A 16,162-nucleotide genomic window follows, 5' to 3' on the forward strand; every position below is an offset into this window, starting at 1 on the left:
GCTCAAAGCGAATAATAAAATACAGCAACAGCAAAATACAAACGAAAAACGAAGAAAATAACCAAGAACAAAACAACAACAAAAATACCTTATAAGAACGCAATCGAGCTGAACCGACTGATTAATGCTCGTCTAAGAGTCGAAAGATTGCTTGAATAGGCATTGGGCGTCCATGCCTTGGGAAAGGATTTTATTTGAAATTTATTTGAATTATTTACATGCAATTCTTCTTCTTTCGATTACATTCTAATTGAGTATCGATAACAACGATCACATCAAAGTTATGTATCGATAATTAACTATAGACTAATCAACGTACACAATTTTATTACGCTGACCACGCCCACATGATATCAACAGTTATCCATCTATCAAATCTAATATAAATGTAATTATATATATACAATGATTACTCAAGATATGCAGATGGCATAAACTAATATACCCCAGCCATAAATTGAACGAGCATAACAAATAATACAAAAAAATACAAAAAATAAAATAAAAATGAAAAAAAAAAACTGAAGCTAAGCAACCCAAGCCAGCAGCAGGCCATGGAAATCCTTTTGTGACAGGATCTGCGGTGCGGGCGGGTGTCGAGGCTGTAGCTGGCTGGGGGCTTAGGGGTCGGACTGCTTGGGAAATTAAATATGCGCCTCATGTAGATGATTTTTTGTTGCATACCCTGAACCCATTGCGAATGATTAAAAAGGGTATTATGTGTCTGTGCTAATTTATGTAACAGTCAGAAGAAAGAAGCAAGAATACGCGAAGGCAGTTGAAGTCAAATCTGTATCTGTCTGTCAGTCGGTCCCGCGAGAAATGTATTTGATTTTCGACTGAAATTCATTGATATTGGTTTAATATGTAAAATGGATTTTATGCTGAGCTAGATGAATATGCGAGAAATACAAAAGTTTCTAAATATATCTAAATATATGTATATATCATAATATATATAATGCATAACTATCTATGAATACGAACCATATGTCTGCTTCTACAATTCACTAGATCTCCCTCTGTCTCACTGTCTCTCTCTCTCTCTCTCTATATATACCTCTCTCTCTCTCTCTCTCTCTGTATACCTCTCTCTCTCTCTCTGTATACCTCTCTCTCTCTCTCTCTCTCTCTCTCTCTGTATACCTCTCTCTCTCTCTCTCTATCTCTCTCCCTCTCTCTCTCTCTCTCTCTCTCTCTCTCTCTCTTTCTGTATACCGTATCGCGATTCTCAGCAGCTTCTCTATATTGCTCTCCAGCCACCAACACACACACAGTCGAGTCGTTCAACTCGAGGCCCATATGCCATCTCATTCTTGCTCAGCAGCAGCTAAGTATATGTTCGTCTCACTCTCGCTTGGGGATGCTAAGAAGCACGCTGCTAACCTGAGCTAATAGCTTTTCCAACACTACTCTAACAATGTGACGCTATGTTGTTGGACAGCACACTCAGCTCATATGATATTCGTGATGCGATATATTCTTATGCTATATATTATTATTATACATATATAATTAATGAATGTCCATTTGAAGAGTGCAACTTGATATGGAAATATGCCAAGCTCTAAGCTGACCTACTGATCAGACGAGTACGCAAAAACAGTCTCCTGCAAGATCTGCCCGATTCCTGCTGTCGCGGTGGCGGTATATTTGAGTCGTGCACTTTCGTGGAGCTCACTTGAAATAATATTATTTTATAATATCCTTGCGCTGTTATCATTAATCCTTTTTTTTTTTTTTGTAATCACAATAACTGTCACGCTAAGCATATAATCACACATTTGGCTTCTAATTTCAAATTGTAATTCCTGTTTTATTATTTAATTTTTATTTATTATTTTTATTTTTGGCCCAACATCGTTGGCAATTGCCAAAAATGCCGCAGGCACAATTATTATTCAATTGGCACGTGAAGTGACCGCAAACGAGCGATAAAAACAAAATGCGCCACTAAATTGTAATACATATACATATATATACATATATATTTAGATAATCTCTAATAAGTGTACGTATATAAGTATGTGTGCATTTATATATTTGCATATTTGAGTGCAGTTGAGGCAATTCAGACAGAAAGTTGCTAACGTGCTGCGTCAACAAAATTAGCTGTTGCCCAATGACTAATTTAATGAACACGAAACGCGGCCAAATGTTTAGATACAGCAGGCAAGCATGTGTGTGTGCGTGTGTGTGTCGTGGGCGTGTCTCCATGCAGCAGCGCAAGTAAATCATAGCAACAGCCACAACATCAATAACAACAACTACAACAACAACTACAACAACAACAACAATAATGGAGCCTGGTTACGCAACAAAATCTGTGCCAACTGCCGCAGCAATGAAGTTTATGTTTTTTAATTAAAATTTGTGCTGCCCAAAGAATTTGAATGTGTGTGTGTGTGTGTAGGTGTGTCATTTTGTGTCTGTATTGCTATTCTGTTTGTTGTTATTTCTTGCTGCGCATTTATCATGAATGAAATTTTATATGAAACGACCACATTATGCGCAGGTGTGCCCAGGTGCGCGTGTGGCTATTTAAAAATGGTCAGCGGTCATAAATTTTACGCGAACAGCACCCACATAGAGTGTGCGTGTGTGTGTGTGTGTGTGTGTTATTGTGTGTGCTAGAAGGCAGTCATTTGGAACATTATGTTCGTGGCCCTGATGCAATTGCTATTTAATGCCTTTTTAAAGTGCGCGAAAATTATTATTGGTATACACACACACACACACACACACACACACACACACACACACACACTCTATAACATTTATATATCGAATTTATCTAACTACGCATCCAATTTCATTTTAACAAGCTAAACGCACAAATCCCGCTGGGGGCCACCCAGGTTTAGCTGTTAAGCTGAAAAGTGGCTAAAATTCAGATCATTTTAAATAGTCAACATAATGTTTGATGCTGATGTTTAAGCTAGTTAGTAGAGACGGATATAATGCATGTAAATATATGGACTGAACTCACTGAAACTAAAAGCAGCCGGCCAGGGGCGTAGCGAGGTTGTCTATAATGGGGAGTGATTTTTATTGAATTGCGACGGCATGAAGAAAAAAGAAAATAAAATAAATAAATAAAATTAAAAATAAATAAACATTATATAAAATTTTTATTTTTAATTTTATATTTATTTTCTTATTTGAATTAATTTATTTATTTATCTTAATCAGTTTTATTGTATAAAGTTTTAATTTTTTTTTTTTTGTTTCTTTTATTCTTTTATTTAATTCGTCTTTTATTTAAATATATTTTTCTTCATTTTAGTTTATTTAAATTTATTTTCTTTTATTATTTTTCATGTCATGTCAATTAATTTGATTCTATATGCTGTATTGCAATAAATTTAATTTCATTTTATTTTATTTCAATTTGTTTCATTTCAATTTATTCCAGCTTATTTTATTTCGTTTTATTATGCACTGCGTATAATGCTTTTATTTAATTTAATTTATTTAAATCTATTTTATATTATTTTATTTTATTTTATTGCGCTTTAATTCCCTTGAAAATTGGTTTGACAATCATATGGAGCTTATGCTGTAAATTTATTTTGAGCAGGGCGTAGGAGCTATGGCCTTTCAACTGAGATAAATCTATATTTAAAAGTTAGTTCAACTAGTTATTAACAAATCACAGTGAACAAGATCTATTTACACACACACACAGAGAGAGAGAGAGAGAGAGAGAGAGAGAGAGAGAGAGAGAGAGAATTTTGAGCTAGGCATATCCCTAGGCTAGGCATATTTCAATTATAATCGTCTGGCTGTCATCGAAATTGAAGCTCGATTAATTGCCTGTCAATCGACGGGGCTGTCGGCTGCTGCTGCAATCGACTGTTAGACAGTTGGCTGCCAATCGATTGTCAGCCACAGTCGATTACGCGGCCAGCTACATTGGCGGCCTTACCTGCCGGCCGCGATATTGGCCCAATTCAGGCTGGCCAAGCGACGACGGTGGCTACGCGATTAATTATGTGAGCATTTTCAGCAGGAGCCCACACACACACACACACACACACACACACGCAGGCACACATGTGTGCGAGCTCTTCATGTGTGTTTGTGCTGGCATAATATATGCGTTCTTATTAACAATTTCGTCGCCGTCGCGAGGCGCAGATGAGTTTTCCGCTGAAGCAGAGCGCTGAGAGTGTGCGCGTATGTGTGTGTGTGTGTGTGTGTGTGTGTGTGTGTGTGTAGGGTGCGCTGGGTGGACTCTCCATTGTGGCGCCCTCAACAACTGAAGCTTCATTTGGATGTGTAAACGTGTTATTTATTTCGAAAACTGAATGTTGCCTTTTAAGTGGCAATAAATCAAATTGAATGCCCCTGACATGGCCAAAGGGGGCGTCCATGTGGCAGTGGCAGGGTGGGACGTTAGTCAGCCAAGGAGTAACAGCGAGCGAACAGTAACTTGCTTTCATATTTGACTTAGCCATAAAAGCTGGGCATATCCCCCTTTATGCACAGTTCAGCCCAGTCAGTGCCTTTATCAAGCGCTGCTCCGTATGTTAACCAAGAAAGAAATAAACCTTCAGCTGGGGCGCGCGTCATAGAGAAAGCCAGCGACAAGTCAACAGCAGCAGCAGCAGCAGCAGGACAGGCAACAACAACAACAGCAACAGGAGCAAGACCCCAGGCCAGGCCACACGGACCACGAACCTGTGCCCCAACTCAGTCAGCTGTAAGCCAGTTGACGACGCTGACGTTGGTAGTCGACGACTCTGCCAACGCTTTGCCTCAACCAACACCCCCCTGCGTCTAGTTTCCTCCTCCTCCTCCTTCTCCTTTCTTCGGCTTTCTTTGCTCCCGCTCAGCTGGCGTCGTCTTCGGGTCGTCGCGGGTTTTGTGTGCCGCGTTGTTTGTTTAGCGCTCCTTAAGCTCTTAAGCTCATTTCGGTTGCGTTTTATTTGTAACTCCAGGCACACACAAACACACACACACACACAGCCGCATACTTTCACACCCACACACTTACACTTTCAGCTGGTGGGGCTTTTCTTTTCTTTCTTTCTTTTTTTTTTTTTTTTTTTAATAGAGCTGCCAAACAGCTGAAAAACACTTAGACAAGCAACTAGCAGGCTACAGCTAGCACTGCCTCAGCTCAAGAACTCAATCAAATAGAATTCATAGCTCACCCAGTGCAAACGGGGCTTGAATTGAGGGCTTAGCTCTAAGCTCGGAGACAACTCCCATAGAGCAGATCTTCAATTAGTGCGTGAAATCAAAACAAAAGCCACTAAAAAGAGATCGCATACAGAACGAAGAGCAGATACCCTGTAAGTGAAGAGCTGGCTTCTTATTATTATTATTATTATTATTATTATTATTATTATTATTATTATTATTATTATTATTATTATTATTATGGGGAAAACTGCCGAATCCAGCTGCATTTACTGCGAAAATGCAATGGACGATGCAGAACACACCTTCTTCAATTGCAAAAGATGGTCGGAAGAAAGAATCGACCTGGCAGATACAGTAGGTGAAGTCAAAGTAGAGACGTTAGTACAGCAAATGTGCAGCAGCATAGACGCTTGGAAAAAAGTCTATGACTTCGCCGAAAAGGTTCTGCGGCGGAAGAAGTATGACCTGGACGCAGGCACACAGAGGGCAACGCTCATTTAGAGCACACAATGGGGTTCCACCTTGAAGGTTAATGCGGGATATCTCCTGGTTCCAAGGTGGATTTGAGCCCCAGAAGAGGAGGATTTCTTTTAGTCGGTAAGCAGTTATGCAGTCCGACACACCGGTCAAAGTGACGACATGACTGACGGTGCATAAAGCATTTTTTCCTACCTCAGCCCAACAAAAAAAAAAAAAAAAAAAAAAAAAAAAAAAAAAAAAAAAAAAAAATTATTATTATTATTATTATTATTATTATTATTATTATACAAATATTTTAATTATTATTAATATAAAAATTATTATTTGTGTATTTTTTTCTCTTCTTTCAATAATTAACTCATCCAAGATAATCCTAATATGAAATAACACTAATATTGTTTCATATATATTATAAATTCAACTGGCTTATTTTTTATAGTATTAATTTTCCCTGAGCTGATTATAGGATATCTGTCAACTGGGTATAGCAATAAAGCAAGTTTCCCTTATCAATATTTAAAATTAGCAATAAATGAAGTTTCTCTTATCAATATTTTAAATGAAATTCTGTTACATTAAATAAATACAGTACATAAATTTCGTTAAATTTCGTTTGTATCATATTTCCTTTTTATCTGATCTGCTTATAGGGTATTTAACAGTTGAGCAGAGGTCTATGTAATAGGCATTTTAGGCGTATAACTTATATGCCTGATAATTTGTCAGATATTCGTTTATTTTAGATTTTTAGCACAAATTTGCTGTGATTACAGGGTATCCATCAACTGGCCATCATTTTTTATATAAAATCTATTAATAAATGCTTAACAGGAATACTTCTTATAAAACACGAATTTTATATATAGAAACTCACTCGTTATAGGAGATGAAAGTGCAAACTTTCTCTGCTCGATTTACAGGGTATATGACAATTGAAGCGAGTTCTTTAATGAAATCGCTTTAAGCAGTATGTAAGTATGTAAGTATGTATTATTTAAGAAAACTTTTCATTACAGAAAATTGCAATTCATATATTCTCTGTTTTTCTTACAGGGTATCTGACTATTCGACCTAGTTAGTTTCTTCAACCTTACTCGCACACACACACACACGCACAATTTAACGCCCTGTTGTTGTGCGTTTAAGCGAAACAATGACAGAATCCTTTGCCCCTTGGCTTGCATCAGATATCTTCTATTCCTTGCTGGCATTGAGCATCTGGTATGCGGCTGCAATTGTTTCTAGCCTGTCTCTTGGGTGTTCATTCATCTGCTCTGCTGCTGCTCGGCTGCTGCTCTGCTGCTGCTAGTCTCTGACTTGCATATCAAGTTGCCCTAACGCCGTAGCTGTTTCCTAATCGTCTGTCTAAGTGTCAGTCCGTTTTGTTTGATTGATTTTTGCCCTGGCCCGACCAGCCAGCCTGGCTCATCCACAACAACTTTCTATAGGGTGCTCAGGCTACAGCTACATGGATTCTTGTGTGTGCATTTATTGGCGTAGCAAATTCAATTTTCAATTCAAGCCCGAATGAAAGCCGATTGACAGCAGCCAAACAATGAAGTGCGAGCGAGCAGCAGCAACAACAGCCGCTCTGCTCATACATATTTGCATTTGCAACTCGACTCGGAGCCGACTGGGAAAATGAAGGAAAAGTACCGCCAGTTACTTTGATTAATCATGTCCATTTGTCAACAAAGCTGCGCAAGTGAATGCAAAGTCCGCATTCTCGAGTCAAACGTGATACGCTCCTCGCCTATCTAAGCGACTTGAAAGAATTTTGTCTGATATGAGTGTAACTCCTACGCCTATGTATGTATATACCCATCTCTGTATGCCTCTGTGTACTTACCTATCATTCTATACCAATGTCTGCATACCCATATCTGCAACTATCCCATGCTCTCTTTTTCGTTCTCTCTCTACCTCTCACTCACTCTCGCATCTTCCTGCTCGCATGCCTTCCTCAGTTTTTCTTTGTACTCTTAAATACAAGATTTATCAATCTATCATTTGCGAAAGGTTAACTTCTTCTCTCACACATACTGCGCTCTTTGCTCTTCTATGCGATTTTCATAGCTTTTGACTGATAGAGCCCAGCTGCCTTCCCACTTCAAACTCAAATATATATATGTGAGCCTTATAAGTGTCGCACATTTTGAAATATATTTAAAATGAAATGCTATCTACTTACATACATACATATTGAGACTTGGCATGACAGCTCCTATCGATTATGGCTAATGAAGTCAGCCATCGATGTGGCACTCAACGATGCTTAAATGCACTTGGTGCTATGCAGCGTTCCGTGTATTGAGCACTCTGCACATAATTATCAGAATTAGCTAATGAACATGTGACCCACCGCGTGTGTGTGTGTGTGTGTGTGTGCATGTGTGTGTGTGTGTTGGTGTTGGTGTATTGCAACGGTATTCGAATGTTTTGCCATCATTAGCATTTCATCTTATTTCACTCAAGGACGCAGCCGTGCGTGCAACATTTCAGCAACAACAACAACAACAACAACAACAACAACAACAATGGCGAGAGCAGCTAACGCAAACTGCATTCCAATTGTCCGTCCGTGCGTATCCGATAGACAACAAACAGAGCACTGGGCCAGAGCATGCTGCATGGCCCCTGGCTGGTGCGCCCCTGCCCGCACCGCCTGCGGGCGCTTCTAGTGCCGGCTGTCCGGCATACGCTCTGCCAGCCGCCGAAGATGGCGTATTAATGACCTGAATGCGGAATGTAACAGAAATTTTTTAGTTGCATTGCAAAGCGCGAGGATAACACCCAGGCAGAAGGCGGCAGGAGGCAGCAGGAGGCAGCAGCCAGCAGAAGGCATGCCCGACACGCTGCCGGAATGCATAATTGAATTACGAATGGGGCGAGCGAGCAATGATGCGGACGCCGCGCCCTTCAACACCAACCAACACCGGCTTATCCTGGCAGCAGCTATTCCCATTTGAAATATGACAAGCAGCACGGTACGGCACGGCCGTAGCAGGGCACGGCCAGGGCATGTGGATTGCGTCCCTTTGGCAACGATTGCAGTTCAAGCAAAATGGAAAGTCAAACTTGCAGTGCATTTCACTTTTACGGCACTCATAAAGGCCGAGAGCCTTTTAGCCTGCCAAATGCAATTTATTTAATTCGCTTTAAACGCATTTGGCCCGCAAGCGATTTGCTCTCAGCTCCCACAGAAAATAAACGAGAAAGCGAAACAAGAGAGAAACGAGAGAAAAGAGAATTACAAAAAAAAAGAAAACCATTTTGCTGCCTTTTACTGATTCATTTGATCAGCCAAATTGATGCTCTGGCAGCCCTATATCTAATATACGATAGTTGCTATTAGGGAACTGCGAACTGCGAACTGTGAACTATGAACTGTGAACTGTGACTGACTCTCTAATCATAAATCACTTCATTAGCCTCGCGCTGCCTCCGCTTTGCGTCGTCCAATCACATCTTATCGTATCATCAGGCTTGATTTTTGGCCCACTATTTGTAGAGCTCGCATTTATGTAGTTGTCGGAGCATTTGACCTTTGTACCACTACAACTAGGCATACTTTGGCTGCCAGCCGCGCCCACAAGCCCCACTAAAGAGGGGCAGACGGACAGACAAGCATACATATGCTCAACGTCGTCTTTTACTTGGCGTTCTACTTATTTCCCTCTTTTACTCTCTCTCTCTCTCACTCTCACTGTCTTTGCCTGTCTCTTTTGCTTACTCTCTCTGTCTCTCACTCTCTCTACATATTGCTCATACGCCGCGTTGCATGTGGCACGTTGTCGATCTAAGCGCTGATAAGACGCAGCAACAGCTGCCAGCTGCCAGCTGCTGGCTTCGTGTATGTGGCATGTTATATGGCATACACGGCTGTGTATGTGTGTGCGTGTGTGTGGCTGTGTGAAAGTGTTTGTTCACTGATGTATATGTTTATATAATTCCCACTTACCGCTGGCTCACACAAGTACAAGTTTATTGGTGTTTCTGCTGCCGCTGCCGCTGCCGCTGCTGCCTCAATGTTTGGCTTTTATTTGCCGTGTGTGCTTTAGTCTTACACCCTAGCATATAAACTGAATACATGCACATACACCTACATATTTATATATATATATATATATATATATATATATATATATATATATATATATATATATATATATGTATATGTGTAAAATTGGAGGGGCGCTATGCCCAAAGGGAGTGTAAAGCAAACCGAAAAGCAGGCAAAATGAAAATTATGCTCTTTTTGGCATTAAGTTTATGAATAACGAGCTGCTTCAACACGAATGTGTGCAAGCTCTCCAGCAAGCTTAAAGGAATTTATTCTCTGCCATAACTACAGCTACACCAGCACACACACACCAACACACACACACATATGTTTGTGTGTGCGCGGCTATCAACGCCTTTGCCGCTGCCTGCCGATCAAAAGGTGTTAAGTTTTGTTGTTATAGTTAAGCGCCCGAAAAACCACAAAGACATGCACAGCAAGCAACAGCACGTTTACAGCGAACGAGCCGAGTTACCTGCCCACCTGTATTTTTCCAGCCAGGTGCCACAATATACACAGAGACAGAGAGAGAGAGAGAGAGTTTTCCATGTTAGTTGCCTTTCACAAACAACTTCAAAGATTGTTAACACACAGAGAGACTCGCTCTACGCCATTTTGTAAGGATATAAATGTGACAGAGATATCGATAGAAGATATGACATGCAACAGATACACACACATATATATATATATATATATATATATATATATATATATATAGCAATCTACAGTCCGGTCCAGTTACAAGCAGCAGCAGCAGTTGGCTTTTTGCATTCGTGGCCAAGATAGCTGGCCAGAACCAACTTCTTGGCCTGGATTATGAGGCGAATGCTTGTGCAGACGCCGCTGACAACATTTGATTATTTGCTGATACGACATAAATAATGACAAGAATGACAAGAAGAAGAAGAAGAGCTGACTGAGATAACAAACTGTAACAAATATTTTGACAGCTTTCACTTAAATCCAAAATAATATTCATATGAAATGCAAAATAATAAAAAATTTTTTTATTTATTTATTTTTTAATTTTTTATTTATTTATTTATTTATTTTTTCAAATTGACAGCAATTAAAATATATGCTATACAGAAGTGCTTCCCTATAACATATTGATATGCATACATACTAAACATATCTCAATATATGTATGTATTTGGCTTTATATAATAATAACTTCTATTATGCTGAGAAAAAAGGTTTCACCTCTCTATATATCACACACATCAGTATAAAATATGAATATACATATCTAAAATAAAAATATATGTGCAACAACTAATGACACCTAAAAGACCGCAATATTTACTCTCTGCTCGCATTAATATGTGTTAAGTCGCTCCCATTGTACTTGTCGCTCCAATTGGAATCGATTGAGTTTTCCAATTGAATAGACCCTAGGCCGTTCTGGCTATATTTTAACGAGTGCTAAATGACTCAAGTGCTGCTGTTGTCCAGTGGTCGCTGATGTTGACTATTTGCAGCCACCGATGGGAGTTGGAATGCTCCTCCTTCTCCTTCTCCTTCTCCGCCTGCCGCCTAACCATTCACCTTGGTAGCATGTGCCACTCGGCGCTCATTCAAGTTCCATTTAGCCTTTATGTTTCGGTGTCGGAGCCGTCGGTCGGTGTCGATGGCGGCAATGCCATTGCCATTGCCCCAGCTTTGGGATGTTCGAGCACGCACAAACAGTCACACACACACACACACACACATTCACGAACTCAAGGCCTAGGGGATATAAATGGTGAGCGGGACAAGGGTTTGTTTTTTGTGATTTCCAACATGCCAGCAGGCATTCACATGAAACTATGCAGTAAAAGTAGCGCCAATGTGTGAGTGTCTGTGTGTGTGTGCGCATATGTGTGTATATGTGTTACATATATCTCTGTGCGAGTGCATCGTAAACATGTCGCCGTGTTATATTAGGATTTCGAGCAGCGAATATGAAAATCGCTGCCAATGCTAATGTCGCAGCTGCTTTCGTTGTTGTTGTTGCTCGACAGTGGACAAAAATACGGGTAACAGGTAACAGGTAACAGGTAAGAGGCACCAGGCAACAGCCAGCAATCAGAGGTTCAGCTGGCTCACTCGATTCGGTTGATGGGCTCAAGTGTGCTCCGGCTTATTGAGCTACCGGCTTTGTTAGCCTGCCAATAGGCAGAGGACAAGCTGCTTCGCAAACAAACTTGGCATAAATAACCCTCAGAGCAACTGCAATAAAATACGCTGTCTCTCCCCCTCTCTCTCTCGCTCTCTCTGTGAACTATTTCAATTGTTTATTCAAACTAGTTCCATGACACCAAAAACTTGCGAAGCAGTTCTCCGTTATGGGCTGGCATTTTGCACAATAATTTGGAAGCTTACGTGATTGAATGCTTTGATTAATAAAGTGATTCGAGTTCGCAGAGGAAGAAATTCAAATGAACTGGCTCACAGTTGCGTATAGAAAAGGGTGGGCACTTCTTCTTGTGCGTAATTGAGAATTCATAAAGGATTTCTTTAGAGCAAGTAAAAATGCGACTGTTTGCCTATATTGTCAGAACTAGTTCCGCTTGCTAGTTCCAAGCTCATCTGTGAAGTTTCGAAAATCAGTTCAAAGCTCACTAATGAAGTTTTGAAAACTAGTTCCAGCAGCCCTAATGCTACCAAAGCTCATTTGGTGCTTGTTCTGGTTCCAATTGAGCGACAACTATGAAGTCGTTTGAACTAGTTTCAACAGTCAAAACCAATCTAAGCTTAGTAAGTTCAGGGGACTAGACTAGACTAGTTCCACCTGATTAAATACTGGCTGGGCTCAATAGGTGTTCTTTTGAACTAGTTGCTGCTGCCTATTTAAAACAGTCTATCTACGCTTATTGGAGAATGCTTTAACTTTCTAGCTAGTAATAGTACTTCTAGTTTCTAGCTTCACCTGATTTCTTTCAGCTCTTCAGAACTAGTTCCGACAGACAAAGTAGAATCACAGCGCCTTTTCGATTTATTAACAACAATCAACGATTGGCAAAGCACGCGACTAGTTCATTTTAGACTCTGGTCGTCTGAAACTAGTTCCATCAGTTCCAAAACGTGCCACGCTTTACCCTTACCCTACCCAAGCAATTCCAAACGCAATATTCAAAAAATCACTTATGCTACATTTGGAAATCTGATCTGATTTGATCTGTCTGTCCGTCTGTGTGTGCGAGTGTGTGTGTGTGTGTGTGTGAGTGTGTGTAAGTGTGTGTCTGACTGACTGACTGGCAAGACATAAAACACCGTAATTTATGGCACATTTCCAGCTTCACGCCGAGCCGCCTCCGTCGTCGTCGTCTGTTGCGCTCATAAAACGAGCCTCAGCCCGTTTTGGCCAGAACGAGGCAACGGGTCAAAAATGGGGCCAGCGGGCCAAATGGCAATAAAGTGCCAACCGAAATCAATAATGCGCGCGCCTCACAAAATGTGGCAATAAACTTGCAGAATTCGTGCTGAAAAAAAAAAGAAAAACACACACAAAAAAAGCAAGAAAAATACAAAAAAAAAAGCAACGAAAAGGAGATAAAGCAAAAGAAAATCGCAGAGCTGCAGAGTGCGTCAAATGAGAGATGGAAAACTTAAGAAGAGGAAGAAGCGACCGGAACTGAACTGAACTCAAATCAACTTCAAATTGATTTTGGCTTATTAACAGCGCAGCCCTCCCATGCACCACCCCTCACCCCTCCCCACTTTCGTCACCCCTCCTCCTCCCTGACGCCATAAACTGCACTAAACGGAAAACTTTTGCCTCATTATGCGAGCCCAGCTGACAAGTGTACACCTCACCCCCCCCCCCCCCCGCCCCCCTCCACACTCCATGACACGCCCCTGCCACGAAACAAATGAAATTTGCTGATTACATTTGTTGTTGCTTTTTATGTTTTATAATCAAATGTAATTTGCATAAATTTACAAATATTCAAATGCAAAAGTTTTCAGCCACCTTCGATGATGACCAGCTCGAGGAAGCAGCTACTGCCATGCGGACAGCACATCTGATCCAGCTGGCTCTCGTTCAGCGTCAGGCAGTGCTGACTGAGCCGACGTCGGCTGCCCAGGCTGCCCAGGCTGCGCAGCTGGCAGAGGGCGCGCAGGCCGCACTGGAGCTTGCGATTGATGAAGCCCAGGCTGGCATGGACGGGCTGCCGTGTGGCCGGCGCCAGCAGCCAGAAGAGATAGACGATGTGGTCCCGTCTGGGATGGCCGTTGTCCAGCTCCGGGCACTCGGCCACCAGGGCCGCCCACGTGCTCTTCCGAACCATCGCCAGCACCGGCAGGCAGGCGGCCAGCGCGGATTGGCCGAACTGCAGATGGCGCTGCGGCTCGAACAGACAGCGCTGAGCGCTGCCCGTCCAGTTGAGCACGCCCAGGCACTGATCCTGCCCCACTGGCAGCTGCCAGTGCACCAGCAGCAGCAGCGTCCGCTCCCCCGTGTCCACCCTGCGCATGCGCAGCGCGAGCTCCATGGGCTTGCGCGGCGTCTCCGTCAGGTGCTCGTTGAACAGGTGCACCAGCAGCTCACTCTCTGCCAGCAGAGCCCCACAGCCGGGCAGTGGACTGCTCCTGCTCACACTGCTGCCCACCTCCACTTTCCCCACTCTTTCCATTTTCCTGAAATATTTTGGGCATGACTTCTTATTGTTATTAATATTATTTTTTTTTTTACATTTCTATAAAATGTGTGTGTTTTTTTTTTTTTTTTTTTTTTTTTTTGTAGCTATTTCTTTTTTACCGAATGACATTTTGAATCTACTTCATTTAACAAACTAAATTAATGGCACAGCAGGCTATATTTCAGCTCTCTTTCTATAATATTTAGCCATATATTTTATATATTTATTCTATATATATTTATCTTTTTATTATCTATATATATATATTTTTTTTATTTTTTATTTTATATATATATTTATTTATCGATTTGTTATCTGTATGTTTATTTATAAATGTGATTCTAAATGGAGCCTACTTCAATCTAAAAATCTCTTTAATCTCAATTCAGATTGAATTGAGTAAAGTCTGGCACTAAGTTTACGCTGTTGACCAGTGTCCCAAATGCACGCGAACTTTCTAATTGCACACACACACACACACACACATATATCATTATGGTCAGTACTTGAGCGTGGAGGACCTTGAAAAGCAAACAGAGAGGGAGCGAAAGCAAGTGGGAGAGTTGGATGGTTAGAGGGCTAGAGGGGGGAGGTTAGGCAAACAGACGTTCATTAAATGTACAAATTATGTGCGCTGCCAAAAAGATTTTTTAATAAATGCCAAAGGTATTTGGCTAGCAGCGAAAGTCGACAGAAACGCAAATCAAATCTGAGTTCATGCATTTCTCATATGCAGCTGCAATAGATGCGAACGCAGCTGCAGCTCCAACTGCAACTGCTGCTGCTGCTGCGAGTGTGTTGCTTAAAGAGCAAAAGCAGCAGCAGCAGCAGCAGCTCTGATTAAATTTAATGCAAATTTCGAACCCTTACGTTGCTGCAAAAGGGTTTGTAAGTGTGTGTGTGTGTGTGCTGGCTGCGTTACAGTCTGTTTGCGCAAATTTTTTGTGTATTTTTTTTGTGATTTTTGTTTTTTTTTTTTTTTTTTTTTTTTTGCCCGCTTTCTGCTGACTTTTTAGACTAAAAGTCAAATATTTCATTTCGAAATTCCAGGCACTAAGACGAGAATGAAATGTGAAAATGTACAAATACATGAATGCCAGCGCATGTGTGTGTGTGTGTGAGTGTGAGTGTGTCTGAGTGTGTGTGTGTGTGCCACGCCTACAGCAAACAGGCCAACGATAGCGGCAAAACACATTTTTCTAGCTGCGCCGAGCCCAACTCGAGCCGGCGGCTGCTTAAAAACTATAAATTAAGTTTACAACTTTTCCGCAAAAAAAAAAGGGGGAAGAAGAGGAAGAAAAAACTTTCTTTTTTTTTTGCAGCTTTCATTGTTCCATTTGCTAATGCTGCTGCTGCTGCTAATGTTGCTGCTGCTATTGCTGTTGTTAGTCCCGTTGTTGTTTCGATGTCTTATCACAGTGTGACAAAATAGCAAGCATACAATAAAAAATGTATGTCAAGCAGCCGCTGCACGACGAGCGAACAACTTTGACATCCATCATTGCCGACACTTGTTGACCCGAGACTGGAGAGACTGACTAGCCGGGCCAGCAGGCTGGCCAGCCAGGTGGACGGACATGAGCTTGCCCTGCAGCCCAGCCAGCCAGTGAGCCACACTGACAGCTAATCAAAATGTCGCACAAAGTTCATTAACAACATTTTCCAGTCAATTGTCTTGTCAGGTTTGGCCAGCAGCATATTTCAGTGTAGTTGGTCCTCTCTGTTTGCGTTTTGCATAGACAGCAGGAGGCGGCATAGACGGGCGAGAGGGGCGAGTGGGGCGGGGCTGGCTGGCAGTTGGGTCGTTTAGGTCGTGGCAGCACTTTGTTAACAACTTGGC

The 16,162-nt window shown here is 41.4% G+C and overlaps 1 protein-coding gene across 1 annotated transcript; it reads right to left on the reverse strand.

Moving 5' to 3' along the window:
* Positions 1-13,565: 13,565 nt before the first annotated feature.
* Positions 13,566-14,519, reverse strand: LOC108618176 (uncharacterized). Its single transcript, XM_089474207.1, has 2 exons — positions 14,376-14,519; positions 13,566-14,320 (listed from the first exon to the last, which is right to left on the reverse strand). Coding segments are annotated over exons 1-2 (678 nt in total). The 5' UTR covers positions 14,378-14,519; the 3' UTR covers positions 13,566-13,644.
* Positions 14,520-16,162: the final 1,643 nt, after the last annotated feature.

Source organism: Drosophila arizonae, chromosome X (genome assembly GCF_054131065.1).
Source record: "Drosophila arizonae isolate 15081-1271.41 chromosome X, UAZ_ARI_1.0, whole genome shotgun sequence".
NCBI lineage: Eukaryota > Metazoa > Arthropoda > Insecta > Diptera > Drosophilidae > Drosophila > Drosophila arizonae.